Genomic DNA, 22,703 nt, shown 5'->3' with positions numbered 1-22,703 from the left:
CCAGCGAAACGTTAAGCTCCTTGCAACTAAATCGAAAGTTGGGCTATTTGGATATCCATAGTATAACTTTTCGTTCAAGCGCACGAATAAACAGGAAGGAAGAGAGGTCAAGCGCTTGTCTTTTCTTCCTTTCTGTTTATTCTTGCGCCTAACGGACAGTTATACCAGTTAAACTCCTTCATTCGAAACCCCTTTTTTGCGATGTCTGCGCAATGTCCCTCATAAATTTGAAAGCACAAAGTTATGAAATTAGGATGCTCTATGTTACTTCAGTGGAAAAATTGCATTATTGACAGCAATATTTTCACTGAATTTGGCCTGCCACATGTATTTATTCTGCTAATAACATTTAGAATATGTTTAAAATAAAGGACCGCTTGATCTAAATTTAAGACACACAAAGTCTAAGTTCTGATGTTTAGTCATATGTCTGTGCGTAGACACGTATCGCATGACGTGTCCTTAAAGAGCTATTTTCCAAAAGGAAGAACGTTAGAACCATGAATTGTCAGGGTGGCCGATTGTAAAAAAGAATAATGAATAATGACTTCAGCATGCTTCTCTTGTCACTTGTACTATCATACGAAACATTCGACCAGCGAACAAGTCCAAAAATAGTCCCTTGTCGGTAATCGATTGACGTGATGATGTCCTCATGTTTCCTCATTGTTAATCCTCTACAGCGCCGTGTATAAATATGGAAGCTTCTAGTCCCTAAACACTCCATCCACCGACTGAACCTCGAAGGAAGTCAACATGAAGCTTCTTGCAGTCTCTCTTGCCTTCGTTTCAGCTCTAAGCCAAGTTAAGGGCGATATGCCAGTTTGGGCGGATGAAGCAGCAAATGGAGCACACCAAGATGCATTGAAGGTAAAATTATTCGCTCTGGTTGTGATGTTTTTGCATGATGAAATATATGACAAGGATATATTTTTTTGATGTCAGCGTGACAGACAGTGAATGTAGTTTTCGTTGTAACGACACAATATAACTCATCACAGCACCTAAAATCAACACACCGCTTATTATGCGCTCTCAGATAGTTTTCAAACGATCATCACTGGACTTAGTACTTGAGTCGGTTAAGGGGTAGGCAAGGCCGGTCTATTTTCGACAACTTCCACTAGAAATAATTTTTTTTCGTATGCCAACGCTTGTTCTTTTAGTGACTTGTACTTTGTGATCCGAATTAATTATTCATTATAAATTGTTTACATGTGTACTAAATGCAGAGACGTGTACTTTATGCACTGGTAGCGTAATATTATGCTTGCTGTTTTCTTTTTTTATTGCCAAAACATCTGGTGAAAAGCCTGAATAAGGTATCCTGTAATATTCTTAACGAGCAATATATTTGTATGCATACAATTTATTTTTTTAGGTTTCTTAAGTATTGCACTAACAAAAATATAAAATCATGCCTTAACAACACAGTCTGATTGGCTGCATGGATGTTACACTGTAATCTACAATTCTGTAGAAAAGTACGCGGACAAATAGCATCAGTTTTCCTTCGCCTGCAGTGTCATCGTATGGCAAGGCGTCTGCTACCAAAACTGTTTTTCTGGGCAATTGCGTCTGAATAGTGCTTGCACGTCCATTTCGGGAAATTCATGCTCTAAACAGCAGACGAATCATGACTGTAGGCGTGAACAGTGACGTCATCTTGTGCTTTCGGGGACAGATCTTGTTCTCACGAGTGCTGCGGCTTCCTCGCTTTCGTTTGCACCAAATAAACATTCACTTGGGCAGTCATGGTGTAAAACGTAATAGTGTATATAGATTATAATATAAGTCATTATGCAGATACAGAAAGTAAGCAGCATCACTCAAAACGACAATAAATGCATAAGTTATATAGTCGTACACAGTTTTCTAGATATTCATGCATAGTACACTTGAAACGTGGTGAGTGGGTTGTTATCAAGTACATCCGTCACAAAGCTTGCTTCATTATATAATGCAGACTAGATCGCTCAAACGAAACTAACATATATAAAAATGAAATATTAACCCACAGTTGATTAGATTTTCTTGCAAATCACGCTTGACGATGCAATAAGCACGTCTCAAACGTATTACATGCCTCTTTTAACTTCCTTCTTAAGATGGTTCATACCAGACGATTCATATTTTCTGTATACTGAATTGATCACCTTTTTGCCATGGTGTGCCACTAGCAAGCTTGAGTACTGCAGACTATTTATCGCAAAAATGGGCTGAGTCTCCCACAAATAAAGAGTACCTGGAATGGTATACGCTAATGACGTTAGCTCCAGCTTGATGTTCCGAGGCTGAGATGGCCTAAACGACGTGTTGTGTCTCATGGCTGCATAGAGGAGGCGTCACAGTTCTTTTTTTTTTCGTATATGCATGTAACCTCAAAACATTCTTCAAATGATAAGAATTTATTGAAACATGACATACGTAAATAAATGCTTCCGTCTTTCGTGTAAGTATTAGACACTCATGATATTCGTAAAACCATTGTGCAAGAAAACTTCAGAAAGTTGTTCCCTTGCATTTGTCTACGAAGCCTGTTCGATTATGTCATCTTCTTCTCCGTCTTTTCCATCGTTGCACTAGCTTCTGACGCGTAACGATACTCTATACAAGTTCCCAGAACTGATGTTTTCAAATTGAATATACGCGATCATTTAATCATGTGACACCACAGCATGTAGTAACATATGGACGAAATCTGATTGCCATTGTTATAAGAAAATTATGCACTCGACTCTTTTGCCGCCACCGTCGAGGGCGGTGGTGAACACTCGTATGGAATGATTCAATTATGTATTTGGCCATTTGAATCAGACTGTAAATTGCATTCTGTTTTCTCATCTTGAGACCCCCATTGAGGGGATGTAGGCAGACCCTCAAAAATTGAACCTTGATGAGATTGCATAATGAACTATTAAGTAACGTACCAGAAATTAGAATAGTTCTGTCTGAGCTGCAATATACTTAGATATATTTCATTTTTCAGCATCTCAAAAACAGTGTTTCGGATGCTTACGACATGGTAAAAGTGACCTATAACAATGACCCGGTGTGGGGAAATAACTTCAGATGTGTATATGCTGTATTTGACAGCTTCGATGAGGATGAGAAGAGCGTTGACGCATGGTTTATGTTTATTAATGATGCTGATTCAAATTAGTAAGTACAACTTTCTTTTCTATTTTATATGGGGAAAAGTCAACACATTATTGTCACGTGTTCGTCACATAGACGAATCTAGCAGCCTGGATGTTCCGATGAAACTGTTTGTTCGGCCATACTTGTAGCCAATATTAGTAAAGTTAGGTGACAGCAGCACACCGACACTAATCGTAGCTAACAGATATTTGCCGTCGATAAACTGACAAGGGGCGAAACGGGCTGCTGTTTTTGCATGTGTCGCTGAAATTTCCAGCCGTATCACTGGCCTCCGCGCAAGTGATAAATAGATCTCCAGTGTTTGCGCTTATGCGCAATCATGAAAATTATATACAATGATCGCGAACTTTCTCAGAGGTTTGAGGGCAGTATAGGCTGAGCATTAGTAAGGCTTTTTGCGTGAAATCTGAAAAAAACGCAATATTTAAAATAAGAAACATGCGTGGCATGTGAAGATTAACATCCCGAAACCTCCATATGTCTATGAGAGACGCTGTAGTGGAGAGCTCCGGAAATTTCGACCACGTTGGGTTGTTTTTTTACAAGCACCCAAATCTGAGCACGTGCGCCTACAGCATATTTGCGTCCATTCAAGGTGCAGTTGATTCAGCCAGATTTGAACCCGCGACCTGTGGGTCACCAGACAAGTACTTTGGCCACTAGACCACCGTGCCGGGGCTGGCAATATAGAAGTAACATAGCCACCGAAGTCTTCAAACACTTCAATTTTTTTCACCTTACAGGGCCACACGCCCTTGCATGGAAGGATAGCTTTAGGCGTCCCAACGATGACACGTTGGCCAGTGTCTATATTATCATTTTTTGCCGCTTGGACAAAAGATAAATACAAAATGTATACGAAGATTTCAATGAAAATCTTGAAAACACCCTTCGCCTACAGCGAACGTAGTTGCTTCGATCCTTTGCCTACGTAGTCTTGTATGCACACATTTCTCCCGACTGCCCTAGAGAGTGGTCGATTGGTGAAGTGAATTGCAGCCCCTAATGTAGTGGTGTCTCTGTTTACGTAACAAAATGAAACACCACGTCCTCGAGGCATTATTTTACAAATAGATCTGCAGCACTGCATTGATAAATCAAAGAAGGGCCCGTAGGAAGCCTACGATGCTAAAAAGACCCACTGGTTCCCACCCCTGTCGCAGGAAGACACTCATAGGGCTCCTGGGAGCCTCCTCTCGGGTAATATTTTTTTATTCACTTAAGTTTCAGTGTGAACAATTAGACTCTCTAAGAAGACAACCTTTTCTGTTACCCAACCGACAACATATCATTCCAACCTGCAATGTTCGTCGGTAGGGAACCACTTTTCACTCATAAATCGTTACTAGGTTCTTCAAGAAATGTCCGTTTTCACCATGTAATATGCCCAGGCATATCGTAGCGCAACCTCTCCATAGAGGTTGCTGCTGCAGTTGCTACATTAAAAAGCACTTGCCTCGTAGCCCTTGGACACAGGGTGCTGTTGAGGCATTCGAGCTATAGTGCCAAATACTTTCACACAAGCTTTAATATTCAAAACATTTTGTCACCCATTTTTACTATATATATCACGCCACTGTCATGATTTTATTAGTTATGTTTTTACCCTCGTTAGCGCGAGGAATTCGAAGGCCCCTATACAGCCACGCACTATTTTATTGTCAAAGTTTTAGTCACTGAAATAGCACCCTTCAGCCATAAACTGGCCTCTGCGCCATTAGGCCCTACACATCATCATCGATTGACTTACATAACTGACTAACTAGGAAGAGCGGCACGCTATGAGCTCTATGAAAGTGCAGTAATATACAGTGCGTTTCCGTTAACAAAAAAGTAAATAATATGGTACTTGTTACACAAACATAAAAGTAACACGTCACCACCCGAAGTTACAAACAAAAAAAGTAACACATTACCATTGCAGTTACTGAAAAAAGTATCAGACATTACCTCTGCCGTTACTCAGCAATCATAAATATCGATCATTTTTTTTCTTTTGCTGCAGGAACCGTCAGTGAGTATACTACAAAGCGACACTCATTTTTTACACAATTCTTCTACTTCAAATGGCAATTTTTTCCAAAATTTTGATTTAATTAAAATTGTTTGTGCGAATGCAATGAACCTTATCAATTCCATAGACCTTATAGGTAATAGCCTTTATAGTTGAATGCGATAAATTCGGACTCAAGCACATGAAGAATCTATCTGTTTCAACGTCACATAATGCAAAATATGAGATTCAATCATCACCGCCTTAACATAAATTCCCACAAACTAGCCGAGTTACCTATTCTTGTAAGGAAAAATGCTCTCCGTTAAGGACGCATCACTGGAGTTTTAACAAATATACGGCAATTCTTTCAGCTGCTTATCCTGGCACAATAAATGCGCAATATTTGTATAAGTAAAGAATTGTTTCAACGGCCGGTTCGCCTGGTAATATACTTGTGAATAAACATTTCTCGTTCATTTTAAACGGGTTAGTTACTGCGAAAATTGGAAGCGTTTATGTTAAAGTGTTCTAAATTAGCCTAGCTTGCTCCGGAGCTTTTTAACTAGGAAGGCTTATAACTAGAAACACAGTCTGCCATTGGTACGCGGGCTAAGTGCAGCATGCCAAGAAATCACATTCTCATTCATGCGGTCAGCAAAAAGTTTGGGCATACCGTCGGCAAATTTCGTGAGACGAGAAAGATTGGGGCGCAAAAGCGCTTCGTCAGCTATCTACGCCTCCGCAGCAGAAAAAGGTCTCTCCGCGGAAAAGGTCTATGAGACCTTTTTCGCGGAGAGAAGGATCGCTTCCTTTCTGAATTGTTGGGCGCAGGTAAAAAAGCTGGCTTTCGTCTCGGTGCCGGTACGAAATTGTGGTGCTGTTGAACACAGGGTGGCAGCCACCGCTATCACAATCAACCGCCAGAAAGCCGTCGGCCAGAAAGCTCCCGCACACATTCCAGAAACCGATTACGATGCCTTACCTGGCTACGAACTTTGCTTCTCGTGACCGGGCTGCTTCTCTGTAAGAACGAGGCGCACTCGTGTGGGGCAGAAAAAAATAACCTCGACTATTTCACGTCTTCCCACGCTTTCCTGTTCACCATAATCTGCAGCCCTTGGTACGTGACCCTGAGCTCTGTAGATGCTCTCGGTCACAGCAATCAGCAACGTCTCAAGATTGCCGGCCATTCCAGGACGAGCCACAGTGCGCTATACCGGCTTATGTCAGCTCAGAGAATCGGTGCCTGCTAAAGTAAAGCTCCGTTCCCCCCCCCCTCAAATTTCTCACACTAAACACCGTCCACGCTTTATTTGTCAGGTTGGCGACAGTAGCCCGACGCTGCAACAAAAGAATTCATCGGCACCAATTCTGAAAATGTGCACCTCTGGAGTGGAAAAGTAACAAGTAACGTGGTACCTCACGTTACCGAAAAATGTTAATGGCAGCCTGTTACCCGTTACAGTTCCGAAATTCTAATGATTGCGGTACTAAGTTAATGAAAAAAGTACCGCATTACCGGTAACGGAGTGACCTGTAAAGCGTTATCGTCACGACGTATATAGCGGGACAGGTAGCAGCAATGTTCGAGAATAGAGAATGGCAGAGTACTTCGAGTGCAGAAGTATATCCTTACCATAGGCGTATTAGCCTTGGGCGCAAAACCCACACTTTTCCATAAATAAAACGCCATCACATACAAATACAGGCGTAAGTATTGCTGTTAAGCCCAATGTACTTCATACAGAGAAAGCTCTGTCAAGCACTGCAAATAACTCCCGAAAATATTTCATTCGGGAACAGGGAACTGCATGTATACTCAGCATCGCTTACCACATGCCAGTCATGCTGACAGCCAATCAGACTGAGAATCTTATTCGATGACGACCAAGAATGATAGCAAAGATCATTCTAGATAGAAAACAAAGCACATTGAAGTTAGATGTTAGCCTTCGGGCTAGCCAACTGACGCTGCAAGACCCTTACTATGTGGAACGCCAACCATACCGATGTTGACATTTTTAATTCATCAGATAGCACATGCTTTGATTTTTTCACTTCGTCAATGAGAATATGGTCCTCCTTGTTGACATCTTTAGCAATACCTCCAAAATTAAAACAAAAATAAATACTACATGGTACCTAAGTAATTTTGCTGTAGTAATTACACACAAAACATTTTGCAGTTAGTATCATTTTGCTGAGAAATCTTTGTCAAAGGGAGTTTCATAATCACTACATAGGTTGCTCTAAACTGTACTGTTACAGTCGAAAAAGAATATGTAATTAAAGAAGGGGCTGTCAGTTTGAAAGTGGTTTTACAAAAGATGCGATGTTACGGGGGTATTTTGAGAGACGCTAGGTTTGGTCTTCGGATTCTCAAGCACTGAAGAGCTTCTTCTCAGAATAGAGTCGTCTGTCTAGGTGAATGGCGAATTATTTCAACTGGCTTTAGTGCTGTAACAATGACACAGGGAGAGCACACATACAATAGCATGTGTTATACGGACTACTGGTGGAGTTTTGTTCTTCAACCAATTCTACAAAAGTACCACCATGTATTTGCGAGAGCCAGTTGGAATCTGTGCAGCAGCGTTTCCTTATCTCTTCACAAAGAATTTAGCAAGCTAAAAGCCTAATTAAAGTGAAATAATGGAAGATGCTGATGGTAAACCTTACTGTATAGTCGAATACAATAATAACGCTTCTGTCAAATATTGTGAAATAAAATCGGACGAAAAAAAACGGTGTTTAGAAGAAAAAATATACCTCATGATTCAAAATTATAATGCCTGAGTATATTCTTCAGCTCTTCGTTATATCTTGAGGCAAACTTTATGTATATATATATATATATATATATATATATATATATATATATATATATATATATTATGACATCTGGGTTGAGACAGCTTTATTCAGCCAAGGGCTCAGCAGCGAACAGGTAGTCTGAGACCGAGCGCGCACACACCCGGCGATGATTGTGAAGATGAGAACCGGGACCCAGACGGATGATGATGATTATGATAATGCATATATAAGAAGAAGCGCATAATGATTGCCCACAGTATTTCCCCCCCCCCCCCATCAAAGCGGCCAACCTGCCCAAGCAAGTCAATGTGGCAGAGAACGTCGCCTGAAGGGCGTCATGCGAGACACGCGCACGATCTCTGTGGAGCGGTGACGGCGATCTACAGGGACCATAACTGGGATCACATGATAATTAACGAGCGAAGTCTGTTCGATAACTATACAATGCTCAATGAAGTGTGGCTGAAACTTGTCACACCGACCAGGTGTACAAATAGGTGTGAACAGGAGCACCCACAAGGTCGAAAGAGTACAAGGCGATGGGATGCGTCATAAATGACTTTTCGATCTTGCTGCTGCGGTTCCGTGCTCATGCGAGCACGATCGTGACACCGAGCTAGTTTCGAATCGTATTCCTCGCTGGAAGACGGAGACGAGTTCACGTCACTGTTGAAAAAGGAAACGTCGAGGAAGAAAGTAGGGGAACGTCCATCAACGAGGTAGAACGGCGAATAACCGGTGGTGCGCTGAACGGCCGTGTTGTAAGAAAAGTTGAGGAATGGTAGTAGAGTATCCCAGTTTTCGTGATCTGGACTGATGTAGACCACTATCATATCAGCAAGAGTACGGTGAAACCTCTCGTTGAGACCATTGGTCTGAGGATGGTAGCTTGAAGCTGTCTTGTGTGTTATTCCTGAGGTGCGCAATACTTCATTTAGTACTCCTGACAGGAACACCCTTCCACGGTCACTCAGCAATACACGAGGGGCACCGTGGCGCAGAATGATGGCGTGCCGAATGAAGTCAGCAACTTTCGATGCAGAGGCAGTAGATACAGACGTTGTCTCCGCGTAGCGTGTCAAGTGGTTTACAGTGGTCGCTATCTATCGTTTGCCAGTAGATGGGACGGGAAGAGGGACGTAAAGGTCGATACCTAACCTCAAATGGCGTTGTGGGGCACGGAATTGGCTGTAGAGGCCCGGCCGGTGCAGTTGTCTGGATTTTATGACGCTAGCACAGGACACAGGAACCGACGTAGTGCGCGATGCTAGTAGAAATACCGGGCCAGTAGAAGCGACCCCGAATCATGAGTTTTTTGAATACCAAGATGTCCGGCAGCCAAATCATCGTGGAAGGCTTTAAGCACGTCAAGTCGAAGAAAGTGTGGTAACAAGGGAACCCAGCGTTGACTATCAGGGTGGTAGATGTGACAGTACAGAACTCCATTCTCAAACTTAAATCGCAAGAGTGGACGACGACGCCGTGCTTTAGGTGGATGGGAAGTTCCTGAGAGCTGGTTCATAATACGCCTACAGTACGGATCAGACAACTGGCAGGAGTGAAGTGTGCAGTTGTCGTCCGATGATAGCTGATCTATTGAGGCTAACGCGGGCGCTGCACTAGAAGTGATGACCGAACTGACCGATGCTGAGCTGGGTATTTGGTAGCGGGCAGCGTGAAAGGGCGTCGGCGTCTTGGTGTTTTCTACTTGACTTGTAAACGATATCAAAGTCGTACTCCTGTAAACGTATAATCTACCGAACCAAGCGTCCAGAGAAGTTCTTCAACGTAGAAAGCCAGCATAGGGCGTGGTGGTATGTAACGATCGTAAAATGACGGCCGTGGAGATAGGGACGAAACTTCTGCTCTGCCCAGACCACAGCCAAGCAGTCCTGCTCAGTTATGGTATAGTTCTTCTCGGTTACGGTTTGTACTCTACTGGCATTCGCAACTACTGTCTCTTGTGAAGAGGTGTCGCGTTGGAGCAGATTGCCACCTATACATCGGCTGCTAGCATCCGTATGTAGGATGGTTGCTGCGGCCTCATCCAAGTGGTGGAGTACAGGTTCGGACGTGAAAGCACACTTTAATGGGTCGAATGCCATTTGACATTCTTGCGAGCGCAGAAGGGGCACGTTGGAAGCAAGAAGCTGCTGCAGTGGAGCTGCTATTGATGCGAAGTTTCGTATAAAACGGCGAAAATAGGAGGAAAGACCAAAAAAACTTCTCAACTTCTTCGGACTTTCGGGGCGCGGAAAGTTAAGCAACGCCGCACTTTTGTCCGGATCCAGCCGAATTCCGTCTTTCCCTACGACGCGGCCCTAAACATTGATAGCTTTTGTGGCGAAAAGGCATTTTTTGGTGTTGAGTTGGAGACCAGCAGCGGAAAGGCACGTCAGAACGTCATCCAAACATTGCAGATGCTGAGGGAACGTTGATGGAAAAATGACGATGTCGTCAAAGTAGCAGAGACAGGTTTTCCTGTTAAGGCTGCGCAGCACGGTATTCATCATGCGCTCAAATGTAGCGGGAGCGTTCGCCAGCCCGAAAGGCATAACGTTGATGTTGTATAGCCCCTCGGGGGTAGCGAATGCCGTTTCCTCTTTATCCTCTTCGTTCATATGAGTTTGTCAGTAACCGGAACGCAGGTCGAGGCTGGAAAAGTATTTCGCGCCTCGTAGAGGATCAAGGGCGTCGTCAATGTGAGGCATTGGGTGCAGATCCTTGCGAGTGATCTTGATGAGTGCCCTGTAATCGACGCAAAAGCGCACGGAGCCATCCTTCTTGCGAACCAGAACCACAGGCGACGACCAAGGGCTAGATGAATGGCGAATTACCTCTCATTTGAGCATGTCAGCTACGTTTTCTTCGATTCTACGTTTCTACGTTTTCTCTCAGCAGGTGACACGTGGTAGGGCTTGCGGCGTACAACAGATGTTCCGACTGTGTTGATTCGATGCGTTTTAGTAGTAGCTCGGCCAAACGTCGAGGTGCAAACATCGAAGGACCTTGCATGTTTCTTTAACAAAACAAGTAGCTGTTGCGTCTGTTAAGGTGTCAAGTCGTCGCTAATGGCTCCACTAAAGGTGGAAAAAGAAGCAGGCTCACCCTTAGGGCTGTCGTTGGAGGAGACGGCATGAAGTTGCACGACGCACGCGGGCTCGGGATCCGCCACGCAGGCCACCGTGGTGTTCTGGGGAAGTACAATTTTTTGGTATGTTGTATTCACAGCGGTGACAAGTGTGGAATCATTAAGAAACGAAACTACACCGGAAGCGAGAATGATGCCTTTACCGACGCAACCAAATGATTGTGAGACCAAGATGTCGCCATGGTCGATGTCCTTGGAGGTAATAGTTACAATTCGCTCTTGACCTGGTGGTAATTCGGTATCTTCCGCAGCTGTCAAACGAAGTGGCCTCTAAGGGTAGTCGTTGAGCATGCAGTCCGTGCCGGTGAGGTGGACGACGCGTTGGTCACAGCAATTAGCCGCGGAGGCAAAACAAAAAAATCTCTCCCTAAAATTAATTAGTAAGAGTAGTCAGTCAGGACGGTGATTTGCATGTGGTGTCGGATACCATCAATAAAAACGGGGGCTGTACAGAAAGCGGAAGGGCAAATGGTATACCCCTGGGCAGCAACCAACGTGGCTCCATCGAAAGGGGTCATCACTTTTTTCAGACGTTGGCCTAAATCACACGCATAACAGAAAATGCCACACCCGTGTCCACCAGAGCATCCACATACAGTCCTTCCACTACCACTGAAATCATGTTGCATGGGCCTGGTGGAGGAATATCAGTCCTAATTCGGAATGCAGTTTTTCCCCCAGAAACTTCATCACTTAGTTTTCTGAATGACTGGCAGTGACGAATGAGGCAGGCTGAAGTGGGGAGGAGGAGCGGCGAAGGGGTGATGGTGAATGGCGTCTGGAGTTCCGGCTGTTCCGAGGTGCACAACATACGGGTGGAGAGGGACACTGGTGTATAGGTGATGAATTATGTTGACCTTAGTATCTCGTTCACGCAAGTCGTAACCGCGGCGCTCGTCTTGCTGGCACTTGCGGTAGAAACGAGACATGTGGCCGTGATACTCACAGTAATAGCAAACTGGGCGAGATGAGCGGCAGGGGGAAGGGTAGAAACAATGTGGAGTACCTGAAGAGAGTGCGGTCAGGTGTGCAGAGGAAGGATCAGACGGCATCGAACGAAAGTTGAGAGGAGAAGCGGCAGCAATCGACGTGTACGATGGCAGCGGCAACGTCGTGTTTACCTCGCTCAGAGGCATAGCAGCGACCTGCGCGTAGGTTTGTATGGGCTGAGACGAGGGTGACAGGACGTAAGACGGAGAGTTCAGAGATGTCAGTTCCTTTCTGATAATTTCACGTAATGCCGCTCCAGTAGACGGTGGAGAACACGGTGGAGAGGTGTGAAACCTATGTTCTACAACTCTTCACGTATTATGTCTCTTATCAGGACACGGAGAGGTCTGTTCGCCTATGTCTGGTTGTAGACGAATCGAGTCCAGAGTATCGAGGCGCTGACATGTCGTGACGACGTCGGCTATGGTAGCTGGGTTCTGAGCAACCAGGGCATTGATGGCAACATGTCCTATACCCTTCAAAATGTGGCGTACTTTGTTTGACTCCGGCATAGATGAATTGGCCCGCCGGCCGAGCGCAAGAACGTCCTCGGTGTACGACGTGTACGACTCAACGGAATGTTGTTGGCGAGTACCCAGGGTTCTCTTCGCGACAGCGGACCGAATGGCCGGTTTGCCGAAAACGTGACGGAGCTGCTGCTCGAAGGTTGCCCAGTCGGGTATGTCGATGATGTGGTTTCAGTACCATGCCTTCGCCACACCGGTCAAGTAGAAAGTGACGTAACGGAGCTTGGCGAAATCGTCCCAGCGATTAGAAACACTCACCCGGCTGTACAAATCCAGCCAGTTCTCAACGTCTTCCCCGCGACGACCAGCGAAGAGACGGGGATCGCACCGTGGTGGCTGTGTACGTAAAAAGGATGCGCGGCTGAAGACGGCGGAGGAGAGATGGCAGCAGTGATGGCAGCAGCGCCGGCAGGCTCGTTCTGTGACATGCTGCCAGACAGGGAGGGCAATCGGCGACTTGAACACAGCTCCAGGAAGTTGAGCGAGGTGGGAGAGGACCGAGGACTGAAAATCCACCTCCACCACGTATTCCAACTCTGCCATGTATGAAGTTTGAGTTGAGACAGCTTTTATTCAGCCAAGTGCTCAGCAGCGAACCGGCAGTCGGAGACCAAGCGGGCACGGACACGATGACGATTGTGAAGAAGAGGACAGGGACCCAGACAGATGATGATGATTATGATAATGCATATATGAGAAGCGCATAATGAGTGCCCACTATATATATATATATATATATATATATATATATATATATATATATATATAACACAAGAAACACAATTTAGTGGGTCTCAATTTTATTACCAGCGGTTTCGACCGGTGGAGCAGTCTTCGTCAGGGTTTGCAAACAAGTTCACAGTGTGTTTCTTCTCTTCCCAAGTACGTATAGCACATTGGCATATATATATATATATATATATATATATATATATATATATATATATATATATATATATATATATATATATATATATATATATATATATATATATATATATATATATATATATATATATATATATTTATATATATATATATATATATATATATATTGTTGGGCGCAGGTACAAAAGCTGGCTTTTGGCTCTGTGCTTGTAGGAAATTATAAATTATGGTGCTGTCTAGCACAGGGTGGCGGCCGCATCTATCACAATGAACCGCCGGAAAGCCGTCGGCCAGAATTCCCCCGCACACATTCCAGAAACTTATAACGATGCCTTACCTGGCATCGAACTTCGCTTCTCGTTACGGGACAGCTCCTCTGTGAGAACGAGGCTCACCCGTGTGGGGCCGAAAAAACCGCATAGACACCAACGAGCTGGCCGACCATTTCAACCTGTATGCATGAAGAAAGCTGATGTTTATTAGAAATGACCTCGACTTTTTCGCGTCTGCCCATGCTCTTTTTCATGTTCATGCCCATGTTTGCTGTTCATATATTTGTTTATATATATATATATATATATATAGTGGTTTTGCGGATATTTAGTTAGCAATTATTTCTATTTACTGAGAGAAATAAGACAATACATCGGGATTTGCCTTCGTTTGAGAAAAGCTACAACTCAAAGAACATCGACGCTTCATCACAGCTGACAGATTTTCGCACTTTTAAGCTTCACTGAGTGTGCATCACTTAAACGTATATGGTACTTGTTCTTCTGGGCCTATGGTATAAACCTCGAACAAGCTAACCTTGTAGCGAATCTTGCGTTTTGAACGTTTTCAGTTAAGATGTGAGCACAAACTGTAATATCGTAAGTTAAAAGTGTCCAACTCAGTAACGCAAAAGCTTGGTTTTGGGACGTTAAACCCCACATATCAATCAGTAACGCAAACGCTTTTACTACAAGAAATACCCTCCTGTCTACATTCTTAGCACCGAATAGATGGATTATCTGGATAAAGCTTTTAAATATCAACAAGATAGTTTGGTGGATTTTTAAGCTTTGTCTCAGTTTTAGAGTGCATATATTGTTTCCACAAGAACTTGTCTTGATCAGTTTTCACATGCTGACTATGCGTATTATCCTAGGATTATGGATATTCAAGAGCCGTCTTACGTAAAACGGCACCAAAACTGTATAATGATAGTATTCGGCGATCGAGATACACCGTGAATTTTCAGAAAAGCAAAGAAACTACTCAGGCAAATAACTTGCAACCCCACTATACTGTTATTTACACAACGCGTTCAACACTATACAAAAGCGGGCCATACTGGCAATATATACGCTTCTGTGACAACACACAGCTAATTTTATTCCTCGTTTTTATGTGCGAAACTGTCTCATGCGACTGGTTGGCTTTATTGATATGGTTGAATAAACTATATCCTCGTAAAAAACCGTTTATAATATTGTATCCTCAATTTTGTTGCATGAAACTGAGCCTGCTGATAAACCTGTGCCCTTTTTCTACAAAACTTTCAGCCAAGGTTCTCAAGAAAAGGCAACTACTTTTACAATGTACGACTACAATAAAGATAACGCCATCTTCTACGTTACGGAAGGTAAGTTTTGCCGTTATTCCTTCTGTACCAGTGCATGTTATTTTGGGATGCACAAAGCGTAAATTGAAAATGTTAAACATTTACTTACCGTTGACTACATAAAGCTGGAAGATCTCAGGCGTGCGTTTTGTGTGGGTGGAATAATTATTCCAGCGCTAGCTACAAGAACACTGCTACTTCCTCTGAATTGATGGGGACTTGCTCTGTTCTCTTGTTATGTGAAGTCACTCGAACAAAACTTGATATCACAAGCGTTGTTAGAATCACTGTGGGTCGAAAGGCACTTCTGCGGATATTCGCAGTAGAAAAATCTATAAAATACACCCTTGTACAAGGACTGCAAGCTATATTTGTATGCAAAAATATTTTATTAACGTGCTGTTTTATCACAATAGAAGAGCACAAACACTTTCTCCTATATTTGCTGCAACATTACCGAGCTTTGTCTGATTTTTGCCCTCAAAAACAATAGCATAGTTAACAGAAATGTCCTGCTAGTGCACTAAGCAATATAAATATTTTATCAACAAAGAAACGCTGTCTAAAATCTGTCTTGTTCACCATCACAGCAGTCTGTAATGGTTTTCACTTTGTGTGGACTCGCAAAAAGCGTAGCACATTTTCTCCGGCCTCCGCTGGGGGGCCTGTGAAACCAGACGTTTGGTATGTAGCGACACCACGGAACCGAGCTTACGGGGAGCTAACGGGAGGGAAGTTCGACTCCCTCCTACGCCTAGCCGTGCGTGGCTGAGCCGTGTCCTGGGAAAAGGCGATCCTGGGGGTTGAGCTGAGGCTGGGTGATTGGACCTTTAAGGCTTCCGGCCGAGGTGACACACACCTTCGTTCCCGGCTTCACCTAGATGGCACCCCTGGGCTGACTCACCCAGGGGAAATTGGCAGTCGCCTTTTCCTATCTCTCTCCCCTTATATTTTTGTCTTTATCTCCCACTTTTTATTTGTCCCGTCATCTTCTCTTTTCCAAATATTTCCAAATTTCCTGGCAGCAAGTGTTAACTTTGTGTGCTCAATCAACCTAGGTTAAACCATATTAGGTTAAAGTCACAGCGTACTACTGGCGTTGCGCAGACGTGTTCACATGCTCTGCCACGTTCCCTAGTTGGGCTCAGTGGTGAGTGGTAGGCGCCGTTACCGAACAAACACTTTCTTTCATGGGATCACAGGCCCCTTCCTAAGTGATTGTCCCAGAAAAGGGGGCGCACCGAAGCAGCCCCACAGTTTTCATTTGGTCTTTAAGCTAAAAGACACTGCACATTATCATCATCACGAGTGTAATGAAGAATCAAGACTTGTTCCCAAAATATTCTGTCATACATTGTGAAACGACAGGAAAAAAAGCAACAAACATATCACCGTTTCTAGTTTGCAGATGCCTCACTGATACCATCGGCACTGGCTACAAAGCCACCAAGATGGCCAGTGGGGACCTGCTAATAGAAGTCAAAGACAAAATTCAGTATCAGAAACTAAGCAACCTTGTTGCATTTGGGAACAAACCTCTCACCGTTACCGCTCACCAGACATTGAACACAGTGAAAGGTGTCGCATCAGATGAAGCTCTTGTAGACCTTACCGACGAAGAACTTTTGGACGGCTAGAAAACAGAGAATGTCATACATGTGCAGCGCATTAAAATTAGGCGGCATAATGCAAAACTCCCCACAAAAGACATTGTACTGATGTTTGGAGCAAACACACTCCCAGAAACAGTCGCTACAGGCTATCTCATGCTCCGTGTTTGACGATATATACCATACCCGAAACATTGTTTCAAGTGCCAACGATTTTGCCATGCTTCCCAAAGCTGTCGAGGGCAGCTCACGTGCGCAAGGTGCGCCACCACAGGGCACTCTGCTGATGACTGTAAGTCTGAGGCTGAGGCCAATTGCGCGAACTGTGATGTTGACCATCCCGCTTATTCTCGCTCATGCCCAGCCTGGAAAAGACAAAAAGAAATTCTCACAATTAAATTCCAAGAAAATGTCAGTTTCAGGGAAGCCCGACAGCGCGCATCGCACACTTTTCTACTGAAGTCATTCGCCGAAGTGGTGCAAGGGGGGTCATCACCACTGCGGTTTTCGGCGAAGCCCCGGACGGCGCCTGCCGTGCCAAGGACACTGCGAGCAAACCCCACTGGAGAAGCAGCCCTGGCTGCTCCGCCCTCTTTGAACACGGCCTTACCAAAGGCCTATGTGAACCCTGGCAGCATCCAGGCCAACACACAAAATAAAGAGGTCTCCTAGACCTCTGGCAAGGTGGAGGCGAAGGCTCTGACCACCAACACAAATCCGACCTAACGTACACGTCTGTCTGGCGCCTCTCCAGAGGCGATGGACACCACTGACCCACTGGTGCAGACTGCGCTGAAAGAGCAACGAGAGACCCTTGAGCGCTTCAAGAAAAAAACACCAATTACAGGGCCCCATAAAGGCTCTGTAAAGTAAGTCACTTCCAATTCGTACACACAGCACTACTCTGCACCCAATATGAAAGCACAAATTATACAATGGAACGTCAGAGGACTGCTTAGAAACCTCGGCAATGTCCAAAAACTTTTACACAAACACTCACCGAAAATGCTGTATGTACAAGAAACACACTTGAAACCAAATCACACGAATTTCCTTAGAGACCACATCAACTTCCGCAAATATCAAGATAATGCAATCACATCATAAGGTGGCGTTGCTATTATTATAGACAAATGCATAGCTTGTCGAGATTTGCAAATACAAACGGCCCTCGAAGCAGTGGCCATTCGTGCTGTTGTCTTATGGAAACTTGTTACAATTTGCTCTATGTACATTTCTCTTCATTATCAGCTGCAGAAACAAGAATTTCAGTCTTTTATTGATCAAATACCTGAACCATATATCGTCCTTGGCGAATTTAATGCCCACAGCCCTTTGTTGGGTGACTCGAAGAGCGATTCGTGAGGCTATCCAACTGTAGGGAATCTGATCTATTTCAAACAATTGAAGTCTCAAGGGCGAAGGACGCGCCGACAGGCTCGTAGAGAAAGTTGGCAGAAGGTTTTTTCAGGAATTAATTCCTATACTGATGAAGTTAAGATCTGGAACAGGGTGAATGTGATAGAAGGCCGACAGACATACTCACCCCCTCTTGTAGACACATAGGGTAACAGCCTTGAGGATCAAGTAGACTCCCTAAGAGCATACTTTCAACATGTGTCCAGCTGATCGCATTATTTTGATACATTCAAATGATACAAAGAGAGAGTAGAAAGGCAAATACTTGAACGTGAATGGGAAAAAAAAGGAGCCATACAACAGACTTTTTCGCTTGGCTGAGTTGCAAGCAGCGCTAAACTGCTGTAACAAATCAGCCCCAGGCTCTGATAGTGTTTTATATCAGATGCTTAAACACTTACTTCAAGAAACATATAAAACCCTCCTCCGTCCGTGCAACTCCATATGGCGTTTTGGCGAGATTTCTTCTGCGTGGAAAGAGGCCATAGTAATACCTATTCTTAAAAAGGGCAAGGATCCATCTTTCGTATCGAGAGACAGACCTATCGCTCCGACTAGCTGCCTCAGAAATTTATTTGAAGAGATGATAAACTGTCGAATATTACATTTTTGGAATCAAACAAACTCCTCGACCAATATCAGTGCGGATTCCGAGAGGGTCGATCCACCACAGACCATTTCATCCGCGTAGAGGCGCAAATACGCGAAGCTTTCATTCAAAAGCAGTTTTTCCTATCTCTCTTCCTTGACATAGGTAAGGTAAACGATACAACGTGGCGTTTTGGAATACTGAGAGACCTCGCACAATTAGGTATACGAGGTAATATGCTGAGTGTAATTGAAAATTATCTGTCCAATCGTACATTTCGTGTTCGAATGGACAACGCGTTGTCACGACCATTTGTGCAAGAAACGGGAGTACCGCAGGGTGGTGTCCTCAGTTGTACTATCTTTGTAGCCAAAATGAACTCCCTGCGATCGTGCATCCCGCGTAACATCTTTTATTCAGCATACGCTGATGACCTGCAGATAGGTTTTAAATCCTGTAATCTCTCGGCATGCGGACAACAGGTTCAGCTCTGTGTTAACAAGGTCTGTAAATGGGCAGATGAGAACGGTTTCAGTCTGGACCCACTAAATAGCTCCTGCGATCTGTTTTCTAGGAAGAGAGGCCTCTACCCTGATCCCCGTATATAGTTGCAGGGTGAGCGCGTAACTTTCAATTGTGAAAAAAAAAATTTTAGGCATAATTCTAGACACGAAGCTCACGTTTATAACACACTTTAAGTAAATTAGGGAGAAATGCATGAAACAATGGACACCCTAAAGGTGCTGTTCCGTACAAGTTGTGGCAGCGGCAGAAATTGTGTGATGAGCCTCTACAAAAGCCTTATCCGCACGCATCTAGACTACAGGGCGATAGTGTACCAGTCCGCACCACCAACGGCATTAAAATTGCTGGAATCTGTCCCCCAAGTAGGCATTCGCCCTTCTACGGGAGCTTTTCGTACAAGTCATGTGGAAAGCCTCTACGCAGACTCAGATGAATGGTCGCTACATATAGAAATATTGTACCTGTATTTTACATATTTTTGAAGATAACCGCAAAGATCAACCACCCTACATACCCTGCTCTAAACTACACATCCAGCTCCCAGCTTTTTGAAAACCGACTCTCCTTGAAACAGCCCTTCTCACTGCGTGTTCGAGCACTAGCTTTGGGCACGGGCGCCCCATTGCTCGAACACGGCGTAATGGCTTCTACTACATGCGTCCCGCCATGACACTGGCAGGCTATAAATTGTGACACATATTGTGACACAAACTGGGAATAATTCAGTTTCCTGGGATAAGCTGAATGGCATTGCATTTTTTTCTCTTTTAAAATTGCCTATTTTATGTTTGACAATCACACAAGATTACACGAACTGCAGATTAGGTCACCGAGTATGGAAATCACTTTTGTATGTTTTCAAGCAATGACATTTTTCACACAATATTAGCGAGGGTCACGTTTCCACAAATTTGACCCTTTAAGCCTTATTGTATACAACATTAATTAGTTTCTGGCTCATAATTATATCTCGTGCTACCTAACCACCACAGGTATAATAAGAGCGTCTCACACTCGCCGTAATGGTTTGGATAAACGTTGGTCAACACTTCAAGGGTTTTAAAAAACAGGAACGTATTCAAATAAACAGTAATCCACAACCTCAGCGACTCAATTGCTAAGAAACTAGATAAGTTGTTTCAAGGTTGAAGGTTTGAGCCAACGTAATATTATATAATGTATAAGTTCAATAATTAACTTTCACAATGTTTTACTGTATCTATTTTGAAACACTTTCACAAGCTTATTAGAGTTAAGCCTTATGCATTATTTTCATCTCCGCTTGTAGATGGACTAAATTTCACAGACGTCCTCGTATTTTCTGACGAGAATTGCTATGTGGTCTACGCTGTTGGCGCCGACGGAACTGAGGGAGGTACGTAATTCCAGTGACTTCCATTCCTACCAGAAACTGTAACACAATGCTCTCATGAAGGTATCGCGCTTTTTTCCTGAAGATTCACTTTGAGTGTTTGAAAAATTAAGTTACTAGATAACTTGATGAGCTCCCTACTATATGTTTTTCTTTTTGCCTAATATAGAGAAATGTCCATGAGTTTCTTATTTGCGAAAAACACAGAATAATGATATACTTATTCAGAATTTTGTGGACGTGTTGTAGACGGCATCTAAAAGGAGTGCACATGAATATGGTTCGTGTAACTCTTTTAGTGTCATTTGAAGCTTTGTCATATCTTTATCCGTAGACTCGTATCAACGATGACAATCACACAAAAGATTCTATAGCTAAAGCTGTTGACCTGTATTAAAAAACGTAAGATAACCTTTGCGTGCGAATGTGATCTAAATATTGTTATCTACTCTGCTTCTGGGTGCTATTTCAGACATCGCTGTAAAAACACTAGCCATGTATATAAAAAGCTTCGTTTGCCGAAGAAACCTCTCAGCCTAATCCACCAAAACTGCAGTACGCAGTCCGGTTATCACAACAGGGACATCAAAATACTCAGCTTTTTTCTGCGAACTTAGAAGAAACGTATTTAGTAGACAAAAATAGGTGCATTCTACTCGCCATTGATTGTTAAGTTTGGCATTTTTATGCACGCGTGTAAAACTCGTTACTCATAATTTCTTTCCTAAATAGTTACAAATGAAAGTTCGAATTGATAACACGCCTAACGCTATATACGCAATAAATTTTACGCCAAATGTTTATTGTGCTTGCTTCTCAAGCTTGTTGGCATAATGAACTCATGAATATATAGGTAACTCCAGTAATGGGTGATGAACAGATCGCAGTATGATTGAAAAGCATCAGCTGGAAACAGAGCTTTTGGATTTAGTGCTACCGGTCGAAGGTACGGACAATCTAAATGATTGTACAATGCAGCGAGAACAAATTGAAGACATTGTGAAGACCTGGTTATTGTAAGACCTGGTTATTGTAAGGCGTGTTTTGTGAATTCTGAAGCGTCTTCTTGCATATCAGGTCTTTGTACACTTTGAAATATTCGTTGTTCTCCTTCACGATTAACGCAATATATTCTAAGATGATGAATCGCTAAATATGCTTGAGTTTTTATCATTGTGTATGCTACAAATACATGAATAACTGGTAAGTTAAAACCAAAACGATACACAAAAGAATTCTTTTTTTTTCATAAGCAGCCATCGTTACACTTTGTCTTGAATAAAATAGGTTTGTGCTTAAGAAAAATGTTTGTCGTATTTCGTGACTGTAATATATACCTTGCATTCTATTCCAGGTTACGAACTATGGGCAAAAGACTCTGACAATGTTCCAACCAGTTGCCTGGAAAAGTTCAATGAGTATGCGGCCGGTCTACCGGTACGGGACGTATTTACAAGTGATTGCTTTCCAGACCCAGACGAATAACTTGGGAGTATTTTGCATTGAACATCAAACTAAGGCACTGCCAACTCATGTCTATATGTTTGATGTCATGCGTTCGACTATATCTACAACCTAGGTTTCTTGGGTTAGGTATTTTCTAGTCACTACCGCCACCTGCCAGGAGTACTTCGAAATAAATTGTGCAATTGGTGGAACACAGTGTCCGGTTTTATTTATCAGATGCTTGTACGTCCTAGCACCAGCCGTAACCTCCCTACATGTCTCGAATGCGCGCTGTGATTGCGAATTGTGTGTTTAATTTGAAGTAATAAGAAAGCTCTACATATATATATATATATATATATATATATATATATATATATATATATATATATATATATATATATATATATATATATTATAGTTTGCCTTAAGTTGGCCACAACGAAACCACGTGTCGACGATTGACTATATCGCCGGCATCTGAGAAGCTATAGTCCCTATACCAGGAAATGCAGTGTTTGGCCTAACCCACAAGCAATGACCTTTCATTGGCACGCTCATATCTAGGCCCGATAATTGCACACCTGTGGAAAATGCTCTACTCGTGA

The 22,703-nt window shown here is 43.3% G+C and overlaps 1 protein-coding gene across 1 annotated transcript; it reads left to right on the top strand.

Moving 5' to 3' along the window:
- Nucleotides 1-710: 710 nt before the first annotated feature.
- LOC142769130 (female-specific histamine-binding protein 1-like) lies at nt 711-22,307 on the top strand. Its single transcript, XM_075872073.1, has 5 exons — nt 711-870; nt 2,990-3,162; nt 15,076-15,155; nt 20,566-20,652; nt 22,004-22,307. The coding sequence occupies exons 1-5, from the start codon at nt 757-759 to the stop codon at nt 22,132-22,134; spliced, it is 585 nt and encodes a 194-aa protein (XP_075728188.1). The 5' UTR covers nt 711-756; the 3' UTR covers nt 22,135-22,307.
- Nucleotides 22,308-22,703: the final 396 nt, after the last annotated feature.

The sequence above is a fragment of the Rhipicephalus microplus genome, chromosome 8 (genome assembly GCF_043290135.1).
Source record: "Rhipicephalus microplus isolate Deutch F79 chromosome 8, USDA_Rmic, whole genome shotgun sequence".
NCBI classification, from domain to species: domain Eukaryota; kingdom Metazoa; phylum Arthropoda; class Arachnida; order Ixodida; family Ixodidae; genus Rhipicephalus; species Rhipicephalus microplus.
Note: the sequence above shows the minus strand (reverse complement) of the source record. Positions and strands in the feature narration are given on the sequence as shown.

Coding starts and splice junctions, on each gene's coding strand:
- LOC142769130 (XM_075872073.1), top strand. CDS start 757: ATGAAGCTTCTTGCAGTCTCTCTTGCCTTCGTTTCAGCTCTAAGCCAA. Junction 871..2,989: donor CACACCAAGATGCATTGAAG/GTAAAATTATTC, acceptor TTCATTTTTCAG/CATCTCAAAAACAGTGTTTC. Junction 20,653..22,003: donor CGCCGACGGAACTGAGGGAG/GTACGTAATTCC, acceptor ATTCTATTCCAG/GTTACGAACTATGGGCAAAA.